This window comes from Pseudorca crassidens, chromosome 2 (assembly GCF_039906515.1).
Source record: "Pseudorca crassidens isolate mPseCra1 chromosome 2, mPseCra1.hap1, whole genome shotgun sequence".
Lineage (NCBI taxonomy): Eukaryota > Metazoa > Chordata > Mammalia > Artiodactyla > Delphinidae > Pseudorca > Pseudorca crassidens.
Genome location: NC_090297.1, coordinates 52,789,414 through 52,812,117, shown reverse-complemented (window position 1 = coordinate 52,812,117; position 22,704 = coordinate 52,789,414). Strand labels below are relative to the sequence as shown.

At 40.9% G+C, this 22,704-nt stretch overlaps 1 protein-coding gene and 1 pseudogene across 12 annotated transcripts in view; one reads left to right on the top strand and one right to left on the bottom strand.

Annotated features, from left to right (window-relative positions):
• Nucleotides 1–208: 208 nt before the first annotated feature.
• The window catches only part of PATJ (PATJ crumbs cell polarity complex component), a 356,331-nt gene continuing 333,835 nt past the window's right edge, over nucleotides 209–22,704 (bottom strand). For 8 of the 12 annotated variants that reach the window (XM_067726358.1, XM_067726361.1, XM_067726364.1 and 5 more), the window contains 3 exons: nucleotides 9,864–9,970; nucleotides 6,546–6,669; nucleotides 633–2,616 (listed from right to left, as the gene is read on the bottom strand). In XM_067726358.1, coding sequence (XP_067582459.1) covers nucleotides 2,470–2,616; nucleotides 6,546–6,669; nucleotides 9,864–9,970 — 378 coding nt within the window. In that variant the 3' untranslated portion in view covers nucleotides 633–2,469. Of the gene's footprint in view, nucleotides 435–632; nucleotides 2,617–6,545; nucleotides 6,670–9,863; nucleotides 9,971–22,704 lie in introns of those variants that run through there. The other 4 variants (XM_067726362.1, XM_067726363.1, XM_067726368.1 and 1 more) reach the window with 4 other exon arrangements.
• LOC137212466 (uncharacterized) lies at nucleotides 17,101–17,580 on the top strand (annotated as a pseudogene).

The window sequence follows — 22,704 nt, the reverse complement described above, 5'->3', positions numbered from 1 at the left end:
CGCCTCCTTTGAAAAGCATCTCTTCTAATGCCTGACAACACAGCAGCAATTAATACGAGACAGCTATTAATGGATCCTAGATATTAATAGGATACTAGACTTTGTGAAAAGTTGATTCTTTTTCTATTAGGGAACAAAATAGCTGATGAAAACACAAAACAAGATGCAGAAATTAAACTTTTTCATATATAATAAAACTCCATTTGCTCCTTGGTAACTACATTTATTTAGAATTTTTGGAAATATCTTATACATACAAACTTTCAGCAGTTTTATCTTTCCTGGTTTACTTCCCTCTCATGCTAACTCGAATAAATGGTATCATTACTATACTTAAATGGCCCAAATGATGAGGCTAAAACAATATATGTGGCTACGAGAGAACTACTCCTTTCACAAATTCCCATCTTCATATCCTCTTAGCTTGGTAAGTTCTGATGCAAAAAAAAAAAAATGTTTTAGGGAAGGCACTTATTTACTAGTCATGCAAGCAGAGACAGAACCAGTTATGAGAAGCAATAGTTATATCAATTTACTGCAGCAAGGAGTATAAAGCACTGCAATTCCTTTATCAAGAGACTTGTTGTAGCATGTCCTAAAAGGATAATGTGTAAAGAAACAAAACAATGATATGTTACTTCAAAATGTGTATTTAATGGCCATTCCATCAAAATCAAGCAGAATCACATTTCAAAAGTATATATATATATAACGTATGTATGTTTTTTTAAGGTGCATTTTCAAGTTTTATTTGGGCTTTATTTCTTCTTGGCTGCTTGAGGTGTTCTTGCAGATACAATTAACAGAGAACGTTCTGAGGCTGATAGGCTCTCATGCATTGAAAAATAATTTCTAACAACACTGCGTATCTCAGGATACATCAGACATTTCAAAAGCCATGTGTAAATTCAGAAAACTTAATACCAGTAATGAAAGACATTTTCAACATGAAATTTAGGCACTCTACGCTTTGGAATAGCCATAAAATATTCCAACAAGAGTTAATGCACTTTGTGATTACATCTACTGAAAGATAGTTCTCAATTAAAATCTATACTTATTAAATAACATTTTAAATTGGAGCCCATTACATTTTGATAATTATTGTGAACCATTTGCAGCATTGTGTTTTAGTTAAATAATGCCACACTACTTCTATTACCCATTCTGGTACTCATCTTTTGTGGTGCATTTTTTCACAGAAGAACCTATAACATTCATTGATAAGCATCTCCCCCCACCCTTTTCCTGCTAATACCTGAATAAGAAGGCCCCTAACCAACTTTAAAGGTATTCTTTTATTTTCTGCTGTAGTTGCTTTCTTAGCATGAACGCTTCAGCGAACGGGAGGCTGCCTGGAGACCAGGAAACAGTCTCCAGGGAGCCATCACTGATTCCTAGGCTCAGTCCACTTGTTCAGTCACTCTGTGGCTAAGTGCGCTGCTCCATCTACGTTCCTACACTGCGTGCTGCTCGACGGACAGGCACGGAGCCAAGCGGAGGGATACTCAAATTTGTCACTCCACTTTGCACAATGCCAAGGCCATCCAGACCTTGGCTGTCTTTAGTAAAAACTTGCTGACCTCTGCAGTGTGGTTCTGGGGCTTCCACCTCCTCGTCTGAAGCCTGAGGTGTGGGAATGACGCCTGCCTACTGAAATGCTGTTAACTCCAGATGAACTTCCCAGACTTGAGCATAACTTAGCATTGTTAGAATTCAGAACATGGATGCTAATTGTTCTTGCTGAGAAGAAGGTGCATTTTCTCAGTGGTATGCACTTATGTAGCTAAGAAAACAATTAGAAAGCCATTCAGAATTTTTAGATTACAGTCTGCAAATTGACTCATCATAATCACCAATGACTAACTTATAAAGATCTACCCAGAGAAATGAATTTGAGGCTTATTTGACGATAAGTCGTACAGAAAAGAGCACAGTAATTTCCCACAGGAGAATCTGGTATTTCATCATGGGCATCACTGCTAAGTTAATTACACTGCTAATGTTTTCTGGTGTATCTGAAGAGACAATTAGCATACGTAAATCATGAGTGAGATGACAAGTTGCTTAACATTTGTTTCTGTTCATTGGATGTGCTCTGGTTGCTGCTTAGCCTCCATGAGTCGGGACGGGGAGAGAAGGACATAAGGAATGAGAGGTTGTTAACTTCCATTTCAGCAAATATAATCAGAACCACTTACTACTAGTTGATAAACATTGATGTTAAATGCAAAATGCATAAGACTCAGCTGTTAGAAATTAACCTCACCAAGAGGTGAGAGAATCTGGGAAACATTAGATTGTCAACTTGGGAAATTCACGTGAAACCTAGGCCATCTCTCCCAAGCAGAGAGGTTGAGATGGTAAGAATGAAGGTGGGTTTTAGTTGAGGCTGCTTTGCATCCTCAGAACTTTGTCTTCCTATGGATATTCTACAACCACATCTATCTTGTGATCAGGACCCAAGGCTCAGGACAGCACAGTTAAGACTACAGTTCCTCTCTGGTGTTTTAGAATGGCCACAGCTTCCTCATGTGTAACACCTTCCAGAGTCTCACCATTAACAGCTAAAATCTGATCACCTCGCTTCAATCGGCCGTCATCTGCAGCTGCTCCCTGCAAACAAGAAACATTCCAGTTTAATCTAGGATGATGCAATTAATATTCAAATAATATTAACATGATGGTGTGCATATTAAAAGAAAAACTTTTAAAACTACCAATTAAAGTTATTTCTAGGTAATACTTTTAAATTAAGAAAACTAAGAAAAATGTAGGATATGTTATTTGAATAATGGTTGAATAGTAATCATAATTATGCATTGTTTACATAACATACTAGTAGAAATGTCCTGACGTTCACATTTCTTTTAATACCAGTAGGACCTTATTTCAATATTCAGTACTGAATGGAATTTGAATGTCATATCACGTCACATTCATGAATATGTAGCATACAAAGGCAGAACTGAATCTGGTATTAGCTTTATCCTCTAAATGGGTGAATTTTATGGTATGTGAACATATCTCAATAAAGCTGTTCTATATACATATATATATAAATATAAAAATACACAGAAGTGGAGCATTTCTAAAATTTTGTAATATATTCAATAGCTTCAACTTTACCTTTGATCCATCTAAATAGGTTTCTAAATGACTACTTTCATTACATATTCATTCATGCATGGCTCTTCAGAATGGCACAAAGCAAGTGAAACTTGGGCTTTTCTTCCTTCTAAAGCTGAGTATCAAAAACGCCATGATATTACTAGAAATACTTTGGACGAGTAAGGAAATAAAAGACCTAGAAAATGATTCACAGGAAGCTTTCTCCATCTGTTGGAGTAATTGTGAGAACTCCTTGAAAAGTTAGTGCCAAAAGAGTCCTCTAAATGATGTGGAACTACTGGGGAAATTAACCAAGGCCCGTGGGCACCTGGTCGCTGATGGCCTCCTGCAGAAGCCGAGCTAAGAGGCACTAACACTCCAGAGACCTGTGTCCTACAGCATGGAGGTCCTGAGGTGGTGGGTGAATTATCTAGAATTTCAAAGCCGTGAAAAGGATGGAATTCCTGTAAAAAGATGTAATAAAGAATATTCAAAACCAGGACTATACTGGGGGGAAAATACCAAGATTAAATAATTTGCAGCTTTGTTCAAAAAAATTTTTTTCTTTTAAGAAAGTGTGTTAACTGCACCGAAGACAGGATTAAACACGTAGTGCTAATGGATAAATCTAACTTGATTTTAATAAATTTTACATGCTGAGATTTAAGCGTTTCAGTTAACCTCAGATACCTGTGTAATTAGTTCTTTAAAGAGCACATTAAGCTCTTCAAGTTTTCATTTTCACTAATGCAAAAAAGGTCGATTTTTTGGCTTTCTAGGATGTGTACACTATTTCAGGTATTGCCGTGCTTGCCTGATAATTACACTGACCTGAATCTCCTCTCCTACGTTATTAATGTGGCATCTGTAGACTAAACAAGGGAAGGAAGAAATAAATGGCTCACAGAGAGGCCTCCATCTAGCTTGGAAACGTGGCCTTATCCACTTGCTGTGTCCTAGTTTGGTCACTTCGCCTTCCCTACGCTGTTATATAGGCTCTATTATCTATCTTTCGCCCTGTTCCAAGGATTAAGTGTACACGGTATTTACTCAATCATGGCGGTAGTATAATATGATGAAATGAATGATGATCAAACTCATGTTTTCAGATTTCACAGGCTCCAAAAAACTGCTCCCTCAATTTTCAGGGCTGTCGAAGTCTTTAGGCCAATCTCTTGTTGGCTTATGGTAAAATTCGGCTGCTGAAGGGACTAAGATCTAAAGTTGGCTTTGATTCTGAAGCTTCCAACCAAACACCTGAAAGAAAATGGAAGGTCCTGCCGGCCAGTTAATCAGACGGATTAAGCCTCGCAAATCCTGCACACCCTAAGTGTCTGTGATGCTTCCTACTTCTGGAGGGGAAGAAAAGACCTGGATGGGCCACAGTCATTTCTTAGTTGAGCAAGAGAACTGTTAAAAGATGCTTAGGACACCAAAAAGGTCACGTAATAATCCACACCCTGTGTCCAGCCTGTGGACATCTGAGGTCCAGAAACCTGAATCAGAGATAAACATTTTAAAGAATGTATGTTCAGTGTTTAAAAAAAAAAAAAGAAAACATATAGCTGCAGTTCCTAGATCAAAACTCCTATGGGGGGAATCTTTAGCTTAGTGGGGGCTCACTTTGCAGCCATTCCACTGTCATTATCTCCATAGCTGGCTCTTTTAAATGCAAAGTATAACAATCCTCCCAAAGAATCATGATCACAGCTACTTATGGTGTTATCCTAGGAAAAGGAGGGTCTGTAGGTGGTTTATCCACCTTGGGAATTATCAGACTGGGGCAGCACTGTCATCCAGAATGTTTCTGATCTGCCTTTCCTTTCCCTGTTCATCCATCATCAGGTCAACAGATGTGTGTATGGGAATAACATGCCCCCTTGACAGGCATCCTAGCAAGATGGAAACAGGTGTGTAAATCTGTAGCTGCTTGGGCTTCCCTGGTGGCGCAGTGGTTGAGGGTCCGCCTGCCGATGCAGGGGACACGGGTTCGTGCCCCGGTCCGGGAAGATCCCACATGCCGCGGAGCGGCTGGGCCCGTGAGCCATGGCCGCTGAGCCTGCGCGTCTGGAGCCTGTGCTCCGCAACGGGAGAGGCCACAACAGTGGGAAGCCCGCGTACCGCAAAAAAAAAAAAAAAAATCTGTAGCTGCCTAATGTGTTCCAAAAGCAAACGCCAAACGACTTGAGGCTTATGTCAGGTCACGGTTACACCCAATTAACAGGTGATAAGTTCTGCACAGGTAAAAGCAAACTTGTATATAGTGTATAGTACAGCCTTCTGGAAAGAGAAAGAATCTGTCTTATTTCTTCTGTGGAAGGCCTTTATTTCTTTAGGAAAATAAAGCACTAGGAGGCAATTGGATCAATTAATAAACAAATGATTGTGATAAAAGCAATGAAGAATGAAGTTGTAGTATCAAAACTAAATACTTTCAGAGATCTTAAAAGTTTATAACAAATTTAAATTCCAACTTTAATAATGAAATTAAAAACTTATCTAAGAGCTATCTAGTGGCAGCAGTAGAAACCTACACTATGACCTGTGTATTAAGTAGGATGAATTGGACTACTTAATTCTTGAAAGATACCGTTATCCACCCCTTTTTTTTTCTTTTTATAAATTTATTTATTTAATTTTTGTCTGCGTTGGGTCTTCGTTGCTGTGCGTGGGCTTTCCTCTAGTTGCGGCAAGCAGGGGCTACTCTTCGTTGCGGTGCACAGGCTTCTCATTGCGGTGGCTTCTCTTGTTGTGGAGCATAGGCTCTAGGCGCACGGGCTTCAGTGGTTGTGGCATGCGGGCTTAGTTGCTCTGCAGCATGTGGGATCTTCCCATACCAGGGCTCAAACCCATGTCCCCTGCATTGGCAGGCGGATTCTTAACCACTGCGCTGCCAGGGAAGTCCCCTGTTATCCAGTCTTAGTCTAACTCACTGGGTTAATCCTGCAAGTACTTGGCAGACTATTGGAAGAGAGAAATCACCTTCAGCTAAAGCATCCTGAGGTTGGGCAGCCATTAATGCTGCACTAATCGCAGGCTTGTACAAAGCTTTATGCCATGGCCCTCTGCAATATCTTAAAGTAGAAAGCTAAATCTTTGTTCTCGCAAGAACAATACCTCCAAGGCCAAAGAGCTCTTGCAAAGAGCATTGCCATATTCCTTACACTGGTTGTTGAAAGAAGACACTCTTTAAAATCTGTTAGCATCTACTTTTGTAAAAGGGTCTAAAGAATATTACACTTCTTGTGACTCCACTTTTATAAAAGAACACTTCTTGCACTAGTGTGGTGTGGGAATTTCCTGTAAGATGAAAATGAAACAAGCATACGTGCACACATTCAGGTATCACCCAAAGTAAAGCAAAGCAAAACACAAAAAAATCTCACCTAAGTTTTATTTAAAAAAAAAAAGTACAGTAAAAAGGAAAAAAATACCTTTGCAAATATAGTCTTGACATAAATTGGCAGGTCTCCATGGGGACTTCCATAACCCCCTACAATACTAAACCCCAATCCTTCAGAGCCTTTCTCCAAAGTAATAATCTTAGGTGGAGGTGTTCTGAAAACACAATGCACGCTGTTTAATTCAAGAATAGATATTGAGAGGGAATTTCATTTTAATGGAAGAACACAGATTTGAGAGAGACTTTCATACTGCGAAATGATGATGGTCAGTTTATCAAATCAAACTGTCAGAAAGCAATCTAGAAACTTATTTTTGAATTTCCTGTATCATGCCAATATTTTTGATGTTTTAGAGGTTTCTCTTTCATAAAACCCACTGTTTTTTAACTGCAAATAAAGTCATGATGCTGAAGTTGTCAAAGCACTCTTTTTTTTGCTTAGTTTTTAACTTTTTAACTTACTGTCTAAAGCTGAACGGAACTGTCTTTACATCTTTGAAGAACATGCATGGAGATGGAGAGGCGGGGTATCACCTGAGCTTGGTGTCCACTGCAGCCCACAGGTGGACCTCTGAACAGAACAGGTGACAGCAGCCCTAGAGCTCAGTAATGGCTGCTGTTATTCTGCCTGAATATCCTCGCTGCACCTGATCCCCACTTCCACTGAGTGTGGGAACTCATTCTTCAAAACCCACCTCCAATCTCCAATGCGATGCTTTCCTGACTCCCTTGGAAGCATTCACCCGCACCTTCTCTGTGCTCCCTTTGTTCTTGGTCCAGATTTCCATACAGCACTTGTCATACTGTATCATGATTTCTTAACCATCTTTCTCCTCTACCAGATTATCAACTCCTTAAGCCTCCGCCCTCTGGGCATTCCCAGCACCAAGCGCTGTGCCTATCACACCCTCAGAATCACGACTACGTAAATGAGAACTGAAATCCAGGAGAGAAGAGAGAAACCAAGGTGAAGCAAAATGGATAAAGACAATTTGTTTCAAATGTATAATTTAGATTTTCAAAGCTTTGTCCAGTGTGGAAGTCATCTCTCTCAGAAACAACATGGGTAAAAATTAGATTACACGCGTGGGCTCAAGGAGTTAAAGCTAAGCTTAACTAACGCCAATTTCTTCTTCCCATACGTGGTTGTCCAAAGCGTAAAGGCCTAAGGGAACTCTGGTACCTGGGCCCTGTCGTCTCATCGGCAGGAGGTTTACATGAGTATCCCGGCAGGGCCACTTGTTCTGCGGCAGCATGCACGTCCGAGAGGCAGAGCCGCCTGATATAAATGCAGCCATTCGTGTACTCAGAGAAATTTGCAAAACTGGGATATGAGCAACCTTTGAATATGCTGTTCTGTCTGACTAGAATATTCTTCCCTCTCCTCCTCCTCGATTTTGCCTGGCTTATTTTAAGCTTGATTTTCAGCTGCTTCCCACTGATACCAGTTGTTTGCTAATGCACCTGCTGGTGGTTTACAGCAGGCATCCACAGTAATTGCTGAACGTCTATACTGTATATATTATTACCTCTTTTAAATGCCACTCCTGGTTTTTCCAATTATCTAAAAACTCAGGTTAAGCATTAGTGCCTCCAAGTACCCGCCCTAGCTGAGTTATGCCTCTCTTCCATGGACTCTGTGCTTACTTCTCTCTCTCACTGAACTAAGCTCTCCAACACTTACTAACTCTTTTATAACCATGGATTTATGGGTCTGTTTTTCCAATCCTCTGGCAGTTCTATGAGGACTGGGGCAATGCCTTCACCTACGTTTCTAAGTTTGAGTCCTCAGGACCCAGCACCTGTAGTGTCTAGCCTTAGGAAGGCACTCAATAAATATCTGCTGAAATAATGAAGTATTATCCCCTGTGGCTGAATGGTAATGATGTCATGAATAAGGCTCTACGTTTCATCACTTTGTGGCCTTATAAGCACTCTCAGTAATAGGCCACCGGCTAGGCATGAACTTGATTCATGTCTCCTCTTTCAAACACAGCCAGCCCTATTGCCAAGGATACTGAAATGGGAACCTAGATGTCCAAGGCCATTGTTTTAGAGCTAGCCCCTGGGGGCCACCAAATCATTAGAGACCGTCATAATTGTACCTATCACAATTAGAGTCTGTTTTCTCCGGGAGAGGGAGGAATGCAGCTTCACTCTTCCACTGGCATTTATCTCACACTTCCAGTTAGTTTTAATTTACTTTCGCTTAGAAGACTAGTAAAAAAAAAAAAAAAAAAAAAAAAAAACTCCAAATGTTAACAGTGGTCAGATTATAAGTCATTTTTAAATTCTTTTATCCTAGTAGTTCCCAACCTGCCAGGAGCTGTGGAATCATAGCAAAGGACCCAAGATCACAGGGCATCTCGGTAGTTCCATGGACACGTTAAAGGATGCTAAGTGTATACTATTCTTCATATAAGGGTCCTGATTTCTTTTTTTTTTTTTAAATATATGGCCATTCTAGCCTGAAAATGTTATACTTTCATGTATTTGTCCCATTTTAATAGCAAGTGTTCATTACTTTCATAATGAGAAAAAAGTAAAATGAGCCTAGTTTAATATTCTTTCCTCAAGAAAGACAAACTCAAAGCTGTCATTTAAGTTAATGAGCAATCAGGAAAAAGTTGGGAATGGCTGTGACCATCAGATCCTTCCAATAAAGGGTTCGGATCAGCCAACAAACATTTATTGAGCACCAGCTAGTGACCAGGCACTGGTAGAGTTGAGACGAATAGCTTTGGGCAGCATTTCTCAAAGTGTGGGTCCTCGGCTTATCTGCAGCAACACTGTCCTGGAGAACCCACCCTAGACCACCTACTCAGAATCTCTGAGAATGGGCCAGAGGAATTAGCATATTTCAATATGCTGTTTGGGTTATTCTTATGGACATCCTAGTTTGAGAAACACTGCTTTAATGAGCAACTTTAACTGCAGTGACAGGTTTTAGTAAAAAATGCCAGCAAGCATGACGAGAAGATTTAACCTCAGAACAAGATTTTAGCTTAGAAAACTGAGGAAACCTGGTTCCTTGTGTAATGAAGAAGGGCGCATCTGGGCTACTAATCTGAGGCTTCTGAGGGGAGAGGGCACAGGCACCAGTTCCAGCGGCCAGGTGCGGTGTGTGCAGGCCCTGTGGTAAAAGTCTGTGAAGAACTCACGTGGTGGAGCAAAGCCTTGGGAGAAGTAGGGCAACCCTGTTGCTTTCTTGGAGATTCCCTAGGAGTCAGAAAGGGTAACGTGTACTTTCCCATTCCTGTCCTTTAGGGAGCACACTCTACAATCTGGAAAAGGTCTCACTGAGCTTTGCCCACACACATAAGAGGCACTCTGCATCTAGAATACTCACTCTGTGTCCTCCAGATGGTGCTTGGCAGCGGGTGAACCAAGGGGGTAGCCCGTAGACATGTTCTCAAGCTGAGTTGCTATGCCACTTATATTGGTATCTGCCACAACCTGGGCGGGGGAGCGGGGGGAGTCAGAACAAGACAATCCATTATAAGTCAGGGAAGAATTAGAGAAACCATACTCTATCCAATGGTCAGTTCTCAGTCCTATTTAATCTATCTACAGAATTTGACACAATGGATTACTCTTTCTCAAACTATTTTCTTCATTTGGCTTCTATGACACTACACTTTACTAGTTTCCTTTCCACCTTCTGGCCATTTTTTTCATAGCTCCCCAAACTCTATCAGAGTGCCACAGGGCTCACTCCTGGAGCTTCTTATCTTTCCATCTCAACATCCTCTTAGTTATCTCACTTCATACCTCTTTATGAATTTAAATATCATCTATGTAATGATAATTCCTGAATCTGTCTCTCCAGCACCACCTCTTACTTAACTCCAGACCTACACACCCAATCACCAATTTGACATCCCTAATGGGATACCCAGCAGGTATCTCAAATCTAACCTGTCCAGCACTGAGCCACTCCCCCACCCCTCCTCTGCTCCCTGGCCTTCCTCATCTCAGGTAATGCAGCTTCATTCTTCCAGTCTCAGCAAACACCTTGGTGTCATCCTTGACGACTCTTCCTTTCACAACCCACTTTCAATCCTCAAAAAATTCAACTGGTCTTTCTATAAAATCATCTCTTTTTCTCTCTCTCTCTCTCTCTCTTTTTTTCTATTCTTTGGCCATGCCACGTGGCATGTAGGATCTTAGTTCCCCGACCAGGGATCAAAACCATGCCCCCTGCAGTGGAAGCGAAGTGTCTTAACCACTGGACCTCCAGGGAAGTCTCTATAAAATCATCTCTTGCTTGGAGTTTTACAAAAGCCTCCTTACTCATCTCCCTGCTTCAGCCCCTCCCCTACTCAGTCTATAGCAGCTAGAATGTTCCTGTTAAAATACAGAAGATTATTTCAGTCCTCTGCTTAAAACCATCCAAGGCAAATCTGGAGCCCCCTGGATCACATGCTGAAGTTCTTAGATGGTCTATAAGGTCATCTGTAGGTGATCTGCCCAGTTATGTTTCCACTTTCGTCTCCAAACATTCTCCCCTGTGTTCACCCTGCTCCAGCCATACTGGCCCCTGGCTGTTCCTCTAACATGCCAGAGACATCTGCACCTTGGCGCTTTGTGAGTGCTGTGCATTCTGCCTGGAATTCTCTGCCCGCAGCTCCTTCACTTCCCTCAGGTCTTTACTCTGAAGTCACCCTCCTTGGCCACCCTAACTAAAAGTCCCACACCAACACCCCAGCCCAACATTTTATATTGTTTACAAAGAAACAACAGGCCCCTAGCACAAAAACAGACGCATAGATCAATGGAACAGAATAGAGAAACCAGAAATAAACCCACACACTTATGGTCAATTAATCTATGACAAAGGAGGCAAAAATATGCAATGGGGAAGAGGCAGTGTCTTCAATAAGTGATGCTGTGAAAACTGGACAAGAACATGTAAAAGAATGAAAGTAGAACATTTTTTTCACACCCCACATACAAAAATAAACTCAGAATGAATTAAAGACCTAAATGCAAGACTGGAAACCATAAAACTCCTAGAGGAAAACATAAGCAGTAAACTCATTGACATAAGTCTTAGCAATATTTTTTTGAATCTGTCTCCTCAGGCAAGGGAAACAAAAAGCAAAAATAAACAAATGGGAAGTAATTAAAAAGTTTTTGCACAGTGAAGGAAACCATCAACAAAATAAAAAAAAACAACCTACTGAATGAGATATCACCTCATACCTGTCAGGCTGGCTATTGTTCAAAAAACCACAAATAATAAATTGGTAAGGATGTGGAGAAAAGGGAACCCTAGTACACTGCTGGTTGGAATGTAAATTGGTGCAGCCGTAAAGGAAAATAGTACAGAACAACACAAGTGTCCATCAACAGATGAATGGATAAAGAAGGTGTGGTGGCTATATACAGTGGAAGATTACTCAGCCATAAAAAGAAATTTGCCATTTGCAACAACATGGATGGAACTGGAGGGAATTATGCTGAGTGGAGTAAGCAGACAGAGAAAAAACAAATACTGTATGTTTTCACTTACATGTGGAATCTAAAAGATAAAGTAAATGAATGGATATAACAAAACAGAAACAGACTCATAGATACAGAGAACAAACTAGTGGTTATCAGTGGGGAGAGGGAAGTGGGAAGGGGCAAGATAGGGGAAGGGGATTAAGAAGCACACTCTACTGGGTACAAAATAAATAAGATACAAGGATGTAATGTACAGCACAGGGAATATAGTTAATATTATATAATAACTTTAAATGGAGTATAATCCATAAAATATTGACGTACTATGTTGTACACCTGAAACTAATATAACACTGTAAATCAACTATACTTTAATTAAAAAATTAATTAAGAAGAAAAGAAAAAGAAACAGGCCCAAAATAGTCATGTATGCTAAGCCCTACTAGGAATTAACACCTAACCTAACTGCAGTTTCAGCCCCTCCTTGGAGTGGAATTTTAAAACAATCAGTCTGGAATTTCCTCATCAACACCAGTGAGGGGATCTGCTTGATAAGACCCCCTGCCTTCCCAGGAAGGGAAGGTGACCTTGCCTGAAATAATCCACTTTTTAACTTCCTTGTCCCACCTTCCGTCTCCCTATAAAAGCCTTCTATATTGTATAGATCCTTGGAGTTCCATTCTACTTGTTAAATGGGATGCTGCCCAATTCATGAATCATTGGATAAAGCCAAACAGATCTTCAAACTCACTCAGTTGCATTTTGTTTAACAACATCTTCCTTCCCCGCTTTATATTTCCTTCTTACTACCATTACTATCTAATTAATTATATATCTTGCCTTATTTATTGTCTTACCACTTCATATTAGAATGTGAGGGCATGAGTTTGTCTGTTTTATTCACTACTGTATGCCCCTTATGTAGAACATGTCTAGCATATAGTAGGTGTTCAATTAATATTTGGTGAATGAAAGAAAGAATATCTCTTACTTCCTATGATTTGCCTTTTAGAGGGTCCCAGACAAAAGTATAGAACAACCAACATTTAAACATTCACTTATATTTCTATTCTGCAAAAACATTCCAAAGAATTAAGAAGAAATATGGTATAGCTCTGACAGAATGAAGATCTGAAGTTCAGTTTTTGTCACTTAAATGATACTGTGGCTTGAGTTTCAGTTTCTTCATCTGTTAAAGAGGAATCATGAATAGCCTGCCTTGTCTGCTTATCCTGGAGTTGTCTTCCACCTCAACTAGTTATCAGAGATTCTTTCTCAAGAACTCCTGGTCTTCCCCTGCTTCTGATGAACAGTTCTTCCAGATAAGAGCACTCAAGTACAGAGTGAAGGGACTTAGCTTGACAACAATGCAAGACCTTGATTTGATTGCAGTTTCAGAATAAGCCGACAGAGGGCATGACTACCTAAATAGTTAAGCTTAGTTGCATCTATTAATAGAGTATTTAGACAAGGAAAGCCACAGACTGGCCCTGACCCCAGCCCTGGCTGGATCAGAACACATTTTGGGTGAAGCATCCTATTCTGGGGGAAAACATTTCTATCTATAAGTTTTAGGATCTTCTGGAAATACTATAATATAAAGAATGAACAAATTGGGGGAATATTTAGGATAAACAACAAAAAAGAAAACGATAGACTCTCCTCTGCACTTACCACCAGTTTGTTTTTTTTTTCCTCTCCTCCCCAGCAAATGTAGTGGAGGAGTTGTCTCTGCATGTGACCTATGTAATCCTACCTACTCTCAGCCTACATCATTTTCAAAACCCCACTCCATTCCAGTTTCCATCCCTGTTGCCAGACCCAGACTCCCATGACCCACTCTCCGGCTTTTCTCCTGCAGCTTCCATCTCTGCTATTCTACTCACCCCTCGTGGCTCAGTCCTGGCCCACTTCTCACTTGCACACTCAGGGTCTAGGTCACAGCATACACATTCCCACAGCTTTAAATTCCAACAACGTGCTAACAATTCCCAGCTTAGTCTGTTATATCCAATTGCCAACTCAACATCTGCATTTTAATATCTCAAAGCCTAATTAACACAACCGAATCCAAATTCTTGATCCAACAACCAAATCCCTTCTATTCATTTTCCCTCTAGGTTTCCTCTTCTTAAGAGATGGCACCTCCAGCTGCCTAATTAGAAACCCACTAGGTATTATATTGAAAATACCCGATTGTTGGCTGGTGACTGCCCAGGTGGAAAGGTACTAGAATGCCAACCTAACTGACGCTTATTCTGAATAATCTACCACCAAATCCTCTGAACTCTACCTCCAATATACTTCTCAAGTTTGTTTCCTTTTCATCTCTCTGGTGACCATCCTAATTCAATCAATCATCATCAGCTGTCTTTTACCTGGAATCCCCACTCACCCTCTTCTAATCTTCCACACAACAGCCAGTTATCTTTTAAAATATAAAATGGATAATGGCCCTCCCCTGCTTAAAACCTTTCAGTGGTCTTTCTTTGTACCTGGAATAAAATTAAGACTCCCTAACTATACATACAAATGTCCTTCCTAGCCTACCCCTCTAATCCCATCTATGTCTTCCACTCCACCCCACATTCCACAGTTCTTTCTGCATGGAGTCCCGCCCCCTCCCCTCCACCAAACCAGTTGGTCACTTCCATTATACAAGCCTTCTTTGATTACCCATGTTCAAATTAATTTCCCGTTTTCCTTTCTGTAGCACTCTAAGTATTCCTTACAAATCGTCATGATATGTATTTGTGTGACTGTTAGCTGTCTTTCCCACCCAATCACAGGATTCATGAGGATAAGGACAGCTTCTCAATGTGAAGGTGCCTGGCACACAACTGCTTAATAAGCTTTTGTGGAATGAATAAATGAATGAACCTAAAACCTTCCTAAGGAATAGGGCGTACAGAGTTCAATATTCTGAATTTCCATGGAACAGAGTGAGATTGATAGAGGTTACAAGGAGATTGGTTCTGGGTCTTTTTAAGAAGAAAAAATCTAATAACTAAGGCAGTTACAGAATGGAATGGCTCAACTTGTTAGGACATGAGCCCCCCACAAAGCAAGGACTCAGAGACTCAAAACTCTACCGATTTGGGATATGGTGAGGGGGATTCCTATACTTGATGGGAATCTGGACATGTACTCTCAGCTGTCCATGAACCAGACCATCTGTTATGGGGCTGAAGAAGAAAGTCAGTAAAATATTACTTTTTCTAAGATACCTTCAAAAGCCAAGACTTGATGGCAACCTGCTCCTTTCTTTACTGGCTCATTTATTCAACATATAACAGCACCATGATACTGAATATAAACTGAGCACTTCCTCTATGCTAAGCACTCTTCTGAGTCCCTACAGACGTAGGTACCATCATTATTCCCATACTACAGACAGAGGAACCTGGAGCAGAGAGGTTAAGTAACTTTCTCACGTTCAGCGAAGGAGTGAAGGCTGGATTCAAACCCATGCCATTTTACTCTAGAATCCTGTGCTCTTAATTGAATTCAGTGTGAGGCAAATCACCTAGTGAGAGGGTACAGATCTGGTCTTGGACCCTCACACCTAGAGATCTGCTTCACCCTGCATATAATGAAGTACAGTCTAGACATGGAGCTGGGAAGAAAGAGGGGCAGAGAGTCAAACAAGCAGCTGCAAGTACAGGTGATCTTCATGGCTGTGCTTGGCAACAGGCGGGAAAAACGCATCCCTCCCCCCAGTACTACAAGGAGAGGGGTTGGGAGGTAGGAGATATACACCCCATGGATGTTCTAGGAAGAAAGCTTTTGAATTTTAATAAACTTTCAGGAGTCCATATAAACTGTAAAACCAAAGCCATAGTTCTATTTGGGTAAAAATTAAATTTCTTTATCTAGCTAGAAAATGTAAAAACACTAATATAGCACCACCTTACAGAAAAACTCATATCCTTCTAAAATCTGAAGGCCTCTTGCTCTCCCCCAACCCTGAAATAAGATGGGCCTCACAATAACGGACAATATTAAAACCTAGGATCCCTGAGCTCCTGCCTATTTTGTAGGAGTGGAATACAAAGGGCTGGATGGGAAATGTGAAGCATTTTCACTGATAGTTTGGTCTTTTGCAGGGAAGCAAGGAGACAAACCCATCACCCCCAGGATAACTCTACAGCCCCAAGGCATTTGCATCAACCTTCTTGGTCTCAGAGTTGATTGGCCTTCCTAGGCATGACTTGTGAAAGGGGATAATCCGATCTTGGAAGGGCATGTTCAGCTGGATACAAGTTTGAGGAGACAGAGCTGTGGTCTAGGAGTCTTGGCTCAGCCCTGCTCTTTGCCCAGCAATACCGGGGACTAGGCTTGGAGGTGAGGCTGGGAGAGGTCTATTTCTGTGTTTGAGGAAGGGGGAAGGCAAAAAGGCTAATGGGAAGTTTGGTCACTTTTTTTTAAAGTAAATTTTGAACTACTGGGTGCAAACTTCTGTGGTAGGTTCTGAGGACATGGGTGGGAGCAGAGGAAACCCAGGGAAAGCAAATGTGTTCCCCACTCTCCCACAAGCAGGCTTGCCATTGCTGTCACCTAACAGGGGAGGCAGATACGGACGCCATTCTACACGGAGAGGGGAGGGACGGACAGGGATTCCTGGGGAAGGCAGACAGCCTTTGACGTCCTGAGGTGATGGTACTAAGGTCTGTGCAACTTGAAAGAGCCATGGTGTCTGGAGTCCTTCCACCCGGCGAGGACCAGCTCCATCTCATGAGATCCACAGCCTACGGTCTGGCTTTATTACGTCACTCAGATCAGCAGCCCTTCCTCTCATGCCTCATCCCCAGGGCCTGGAGGCAGCAGATGTTGCACCTTGCCTCCCAATCACCCTTCAAAATCACTGATTCACTGGTTCAAAAGCTGTGTAAGGCTATGTTCCTCCTCATTGTTGCACACAGCACTGCGACAGGAATCCCGAGAGGTTCTTCAAGGTGGAGACCTAGATATGGAACTGCTGGGTGATGGGGACGCATGCAGTAAACTAACAGAGCTTCTTGAGCTGCCACGTGATTCATCAGTTTAGACTCACCAGACGCTGACTGAAAGAACTTTGTTTTCTCCTATCTCCCCAACCTTGTTATGATCAAACATTTAATAAGTGCCTCCCTGAGCAGATGCAGGCTGCTGACCCAAAGGGAGAGGAGGAGACCTCTGCCCCTGAGAAGCAGGAGACTTGTGAAATGAAAGAAGGGAAGGAGTAAAGTTCTCCACGCCAGGGCGAGGCTTGTGAAAACAAGGATGGGAAAGAAGCCTTATCCTTTAAGCCTAAGGAACAAGAGACCTTTGGATCCCTGGAAGAAGACAAACCAATAAGCGTGTTTTCCCCTCCAAGTGAATTTTACCCTCCCTCTGTGTTTCCCCCTCCAACTGCACCTACCCCTCCCTCTGTGCTTCCCCTCCAACTGCACCTACCCCCTCCCTGTGTTTCCCCCTCCAACTGCACCTATCCCCTCCCTCTGTGCTTCCCCTCCAACTGCACCTACCCCCTCCCTCTGTGCTTCCCCCTTCAACTGCACCTACCCTTCACTCTGTTTCCTCCTCCAAATGAATTTCCCCCTCCCAGAGTGTTTCCCCTTCAATATTTAATTCCTTAAATTTTGTCTTCTCCTTGGAAAGGTATCTGTTCTGATATACTCTCTCGTGCCTTGGCTCCTTGTGGCATTTAATAATTTACGTTAAAAGCAAAACTAAGTTCAATCAGATGTATATGTTCTATAATAGAACCATGTATATTAGGTAAATTTTCTAATTGAGTAATAAAGCACAGGTCTTTATTGCATGGACCCTAGGAAGAGTACCTTTCCTTAAAAATAGGTTTGGGAAATTATGTTTTTAAGAATTGAGAAGTCAAAATATTGTCCAGGTAAGTAGGACATTACAGTGCATAAAAGCTTGAGCTCCTTGCTTAGAACTTTCCTGACTTGCTGGTCTTGCAAAGGAATGAGATTAGCTTTTAGATTTGTTAGGACCCAAATCTTGTAGTACAAAATACAAACTCAGCACTCACACCCAGCCTGCATCCTAAATCCATAGTGCAGATACGCTGGAAACAGACAGGAAGAACTGTCACGTTAAGGTGACCCCTGAGAAAGTTGGCATCTTAAGATGAGAGCACATTGCAGAACAATCAGAAAAACCTTGCTTTGTCCCCATGCCTGGCATTTGGTGTAACTTAATGAACTAGAAAGCATATCTGATTAAAGTTTTTATTTAGAATCTAGGGACACTGATTCTAGTGACATCAGAATATTTTGATCTTAATTATCTGTTTTCAGAATATAATGGTCTGAAGTGTCAAATGTTTTAAGTTTGGAGTGAAGTAAGAAAAACCAAAGTGACCTAGACACATCATCATCTAGTGGCACACACCTCAAATGCCACCTGGAAAACCACCACACTACTAGGATTTTAAAAGGAATTTTAGCATCCTCTGACTTCAAGACTATGTTATTATAATGAGCGTAATAAAGTATAACTTATTTAATGCTTAACATTTTCAATCCAGTATTTTTATTAAGTGCTACACCGCATTTAACCCTCACGGCAACCTTGAAAGAAAGAAGCCGTGATCCAGTTTCCTACAGGAAACTTAAGAGTTAAAAGGATTCAAGATGCACAACTTTCTGACACTAAACCTTTCATGTCCTTCAGAACTTACCCCAGGTCTTCACTTCAACTTTCAAACCTTTAGCTCTTGATCCTTTTCCCGAAGCTTACCACCCTTTTTCTGGCATCACTTGGCTTTCTACCCATCATGAACCCTCACAGATCATCTGGTCTTATCCCTAACTACATAATAAATCACCTAGAAAGCTTTAAAATAGCCCAGTGTTCAGGCCACATCCCAGACCAATTAATTCCATGGGGTGAGACCCAGGAACTGATACTAGAGTCAGTGATTTTACTGGGCAACCAAGGTTAAGAACTACTCACATGTTGTACCTTTATAGAGAGGGGATACAGGTGGGGAGAGACAGGTATTCCAGGCATAGAGAATAGCATGTGCAAATCTTTGTTCATCCCTAAAGAATGCACTACTCCAGTGGGTCTCAGGTTGCTCTCTAACTAGCAGCATCAGTACCACCTGGCAGCTTGTTATAAATGGAAATTCCTGGATCCATCCCAGTCCTACACAATAAGAAGCTCTGGGGGTGGGACCCAGCAGTTTGTCTGTTTAACGAGCCCTCCAGATAGTTCTGGAACATGCTGAGGTTTGAAAAGCATTTCTCTCAAATGTCAAAATATTTTCTTTATTCATGCTTAGAAAATGACCATCCTAGAAGGAAAGCCATCCGACTCAAACTCCCCTGAAAACCTTCTTATCCTCTTTTTCAGAGGTAAAAACATCTCCATCTTTTTATCTATGTCCTTTGCTCCCAACTACTCCCTTGCTCTCTACTGACTTGCCACAAACTTTAAAGAGAGAAATCAATTCTTTTAAAGATTGCTAGCGGGACTTCCCTGGCAGTGCAGGGGGTGCGGGTTTGATCCCTGGCCAGGGAGCTAAGACCCCACATGCCCCAAGGCCAAAAAACCAAAAAACATAGAACAGAAGCAATATCGTAAAAAATTCAATAAAGACTTTAAAAAGTGTCAACATAAAAAAAAGCTAAAACAAAGATTGCCAGCGATTTATCTGCCAGCTGCAATGACTTTCCCACGGTTTTATTTTCTTCTGCCTCATTCGTAAGTGTGCTATTTTTTAAAAAAATATTTCAATATCCCCAATTGTTTAATCTTGAGATATAGTTTGGTTTGAGGTAGTTATTTTACAAATTTCTATAAATTTGTTTTTTTAAAAAAATTTTTAATTTTATTTTTATACAGCAGGCTCTTATTAATCATCCATTTTATACACATCAGTGTATACATGTCAATCCCAATCGCCCAATTCATCCCATCACCGTCCCCACCCCCCTGCCGCTTTCCCCCCTTGGTGTCCATACGTTTGTTCTCTACATCTGTGTCTCAATTTCTGCCCTGCAAACTGGTTCATCTGTACCATTTTTCTAGGTCCCACATATATGTGTTAAGATACTATATTTGTTTTTCTCTGACTTACTTCACTCTGTATGACAGTCGCTACATCCATCCACGTCTCAACAAATGACCCAATTTCGTCCCTTTTTATGGCTGAGTAATATTCCATTGTATATATGTATCACATCTTCTTTATCCATTCATCTGTCAATGGACATTTAGGTTGCTTCTATGACCTGGCTACTGTAAATAGTGCTGCAATGAACATTGGGGTGCATGTGTCATTTTTTTGGGGGGGGTGGGGTTACGCGGGCCTCTCACTGTTGTGGCCTCTCCCATTGCAGAGCACAGGCTCCGGATGCGCAGGCTCAGCGGCCATGGCTCACGGGCCTAGCCGCTCCGCGGCATGTGGGATCTTCCCGAACTGGGGAACGAACCCATGTCCCCTGCATTGGCAGGCGGACTCTCAACCACTGTGCCACCAGGGAAGCCCGCATGTGTCTTTTTGAATTATGGTTTCCTCTGGGTATATGCCCAGTAGTGGGATGGCTGGGTCATACAGTAATTCTATTTTTAGTTGTTTAAGGAACCTCCATACTGTTCTCCATAGTGGCTGTATCAATTTACATTCCCACCAACAGTGCAAGAGGGTTCCCTTTTCTCCACACCCTCTCCAGCATTAGTTGTTTGTAGATTTTCTGATGATACCCATTCTAACTGGTGTGAGGTGACACCTCATTGTAGCTTTGATCTGCATTTCTCTAATAATTAGTGATGTTGAGCAGCTTTTCATGTGCCTCTTGGCCATCTGTATGTCTTCTTTGGAGAAATGTTTACTTAGGTCTTCTGCCCATTTTTGGATTGGGTTGTTTGTTTTTTTAATATTGAGCTGCATGAGCTGTTTATATATTTGGGAGATTAATCCTTTCTGCATTGATTCATTTGCAAATATTATCTCCCATTCTGAGGGTTGTCTTTTCATCTTGTTTATGGTTTCCTTTGCTGTGCAAAAGCTTTGAAGTTTCATTAGGTCCCATTTGTTTATTTTTGGTTTTATTTCCAATACTCTAGGAGGTGGATCAAAAAAGATCTTGCTGTGATTTATGTCAAAGAGTGTTCTTCCTATGTTTTCCTCTAAGAGTTTAATAGCATCTGGCCTTACATTTTGGTTTTTAATCCATTTCGAGTTTATTTTTGTGTATGGTGTTAGGGAGTGTTCTAATTTCATTCTTTTACATGTAGCTGTCCAGTTTTCCCAGCACCACTTATTGAAGAGACTGTCTTTTCTCCACTGTATACCCTTGCCTCCTTTGTCATAGATGAGTTGACCATAGGTGCATGTGTTTATCTCTGGGCTTTCTATCTTGTTCCATTGATCTATGTTTCTGTTTTTGTGCCAGTACCATATTTTGATTACTGTAGCTTTGTAGTATAGTCTGAAGTCAGGGAGCCTGATTCCTCCAGCTCCGTTTTTTTCCCTCAAGACTGCTTTGGCTATTCGGGGGCTGTTGTGGCTCCATAGAAATTTTAAGATTTTTTGTTCTAGTTCTGTAAAAGATGCCATTGGTAATTTCACAGGGATTGCATTGAATCTGTAAATTGCTTTGGGTAGTATAGTCATTTTCACAATATTGATTCTTCCAATCCAAGAACATGGTATATCTCTCCATCTGTTGGTATCATCTTTAATTTCTTTCATTAGTGTCTTATAGTTTTCTGCATACAGCTCTTTTGTCTCCCTAGGTAGGTTTATTCCCAGATATTTTATTCTTTTTGTTGCAATGGTAAATGGGAGTGTTTCCTTAATTTCTCTTTCAGATTTTTCATCATTAGTGTATAGGAATGCAAGAGATTTCTGTGCATTAATTTTGTATCCTGCAACTTTACCAAATTCATTGATTAGCTCTAATAGTTTTCTGGTAGCATCTTTAGGATTCTCTATGTATATAGTATGTCATCTGCAAACAGTGACAGTTTTACTTCTTTTTTTCCAATGTGTATTCCTTTTATTTCTTTTTCTTTTCTGATTGCTGTGGCTAGGACTTCCAAAACTATGTTGAATAACAGTGGTGAGAGTGGACATCCTTGTCTTGTTCCTGATCTTAGAGGAAATTGTTTCAGTTTTTCACCATTGAGAATGATGTTTGCTGTGGGTTTGTTGTATATGGCCTTTATGATGTTGAGGTAGGTTCCTTCCATGCCCACCTTCTGGAGAGCTTTTACCCATAAGTGGGTGTTGAATTTTGTCAAAAAACTTTTTCTTCATCTATCAAGATGATCATATGGTTTTTCTTCTTCAATTTGTTAATATGGTGTATCATTGATTGATTTGTGTATATTGAAGAATCCTTGCATCCCTGGGATAAATCCCACTTGATCATGGTGTATGATCCTTTTAATGTATTGTTGGATTCTGTTTGCTTGTATTTTGTTGAGGATTTTTGCATCTATATTCATCAGTGATATTGTTCTGTAATTTTTTTTTTTGTAGTATCTTTGTCTGGTTTTGTTATCAGGGTGATGGTGGCCTCATAGAATGAGTTGGGAGTGTTCCTTCCTCTGCAATTTTTTGGAAGAGTTTGAGAAAGATGAGTGTTAGCTCTTCTCTAAATGTTTGATAGAATTCACCTGTGCAGCCATCTGGTCCTGGACTTTTGTTTGTTGGAAGATTTTTAATCACAGTTTCAATTTCATTACTTGTGATCAGTCTGTTCATAGTTTCTAATTTTCCTGGTTCA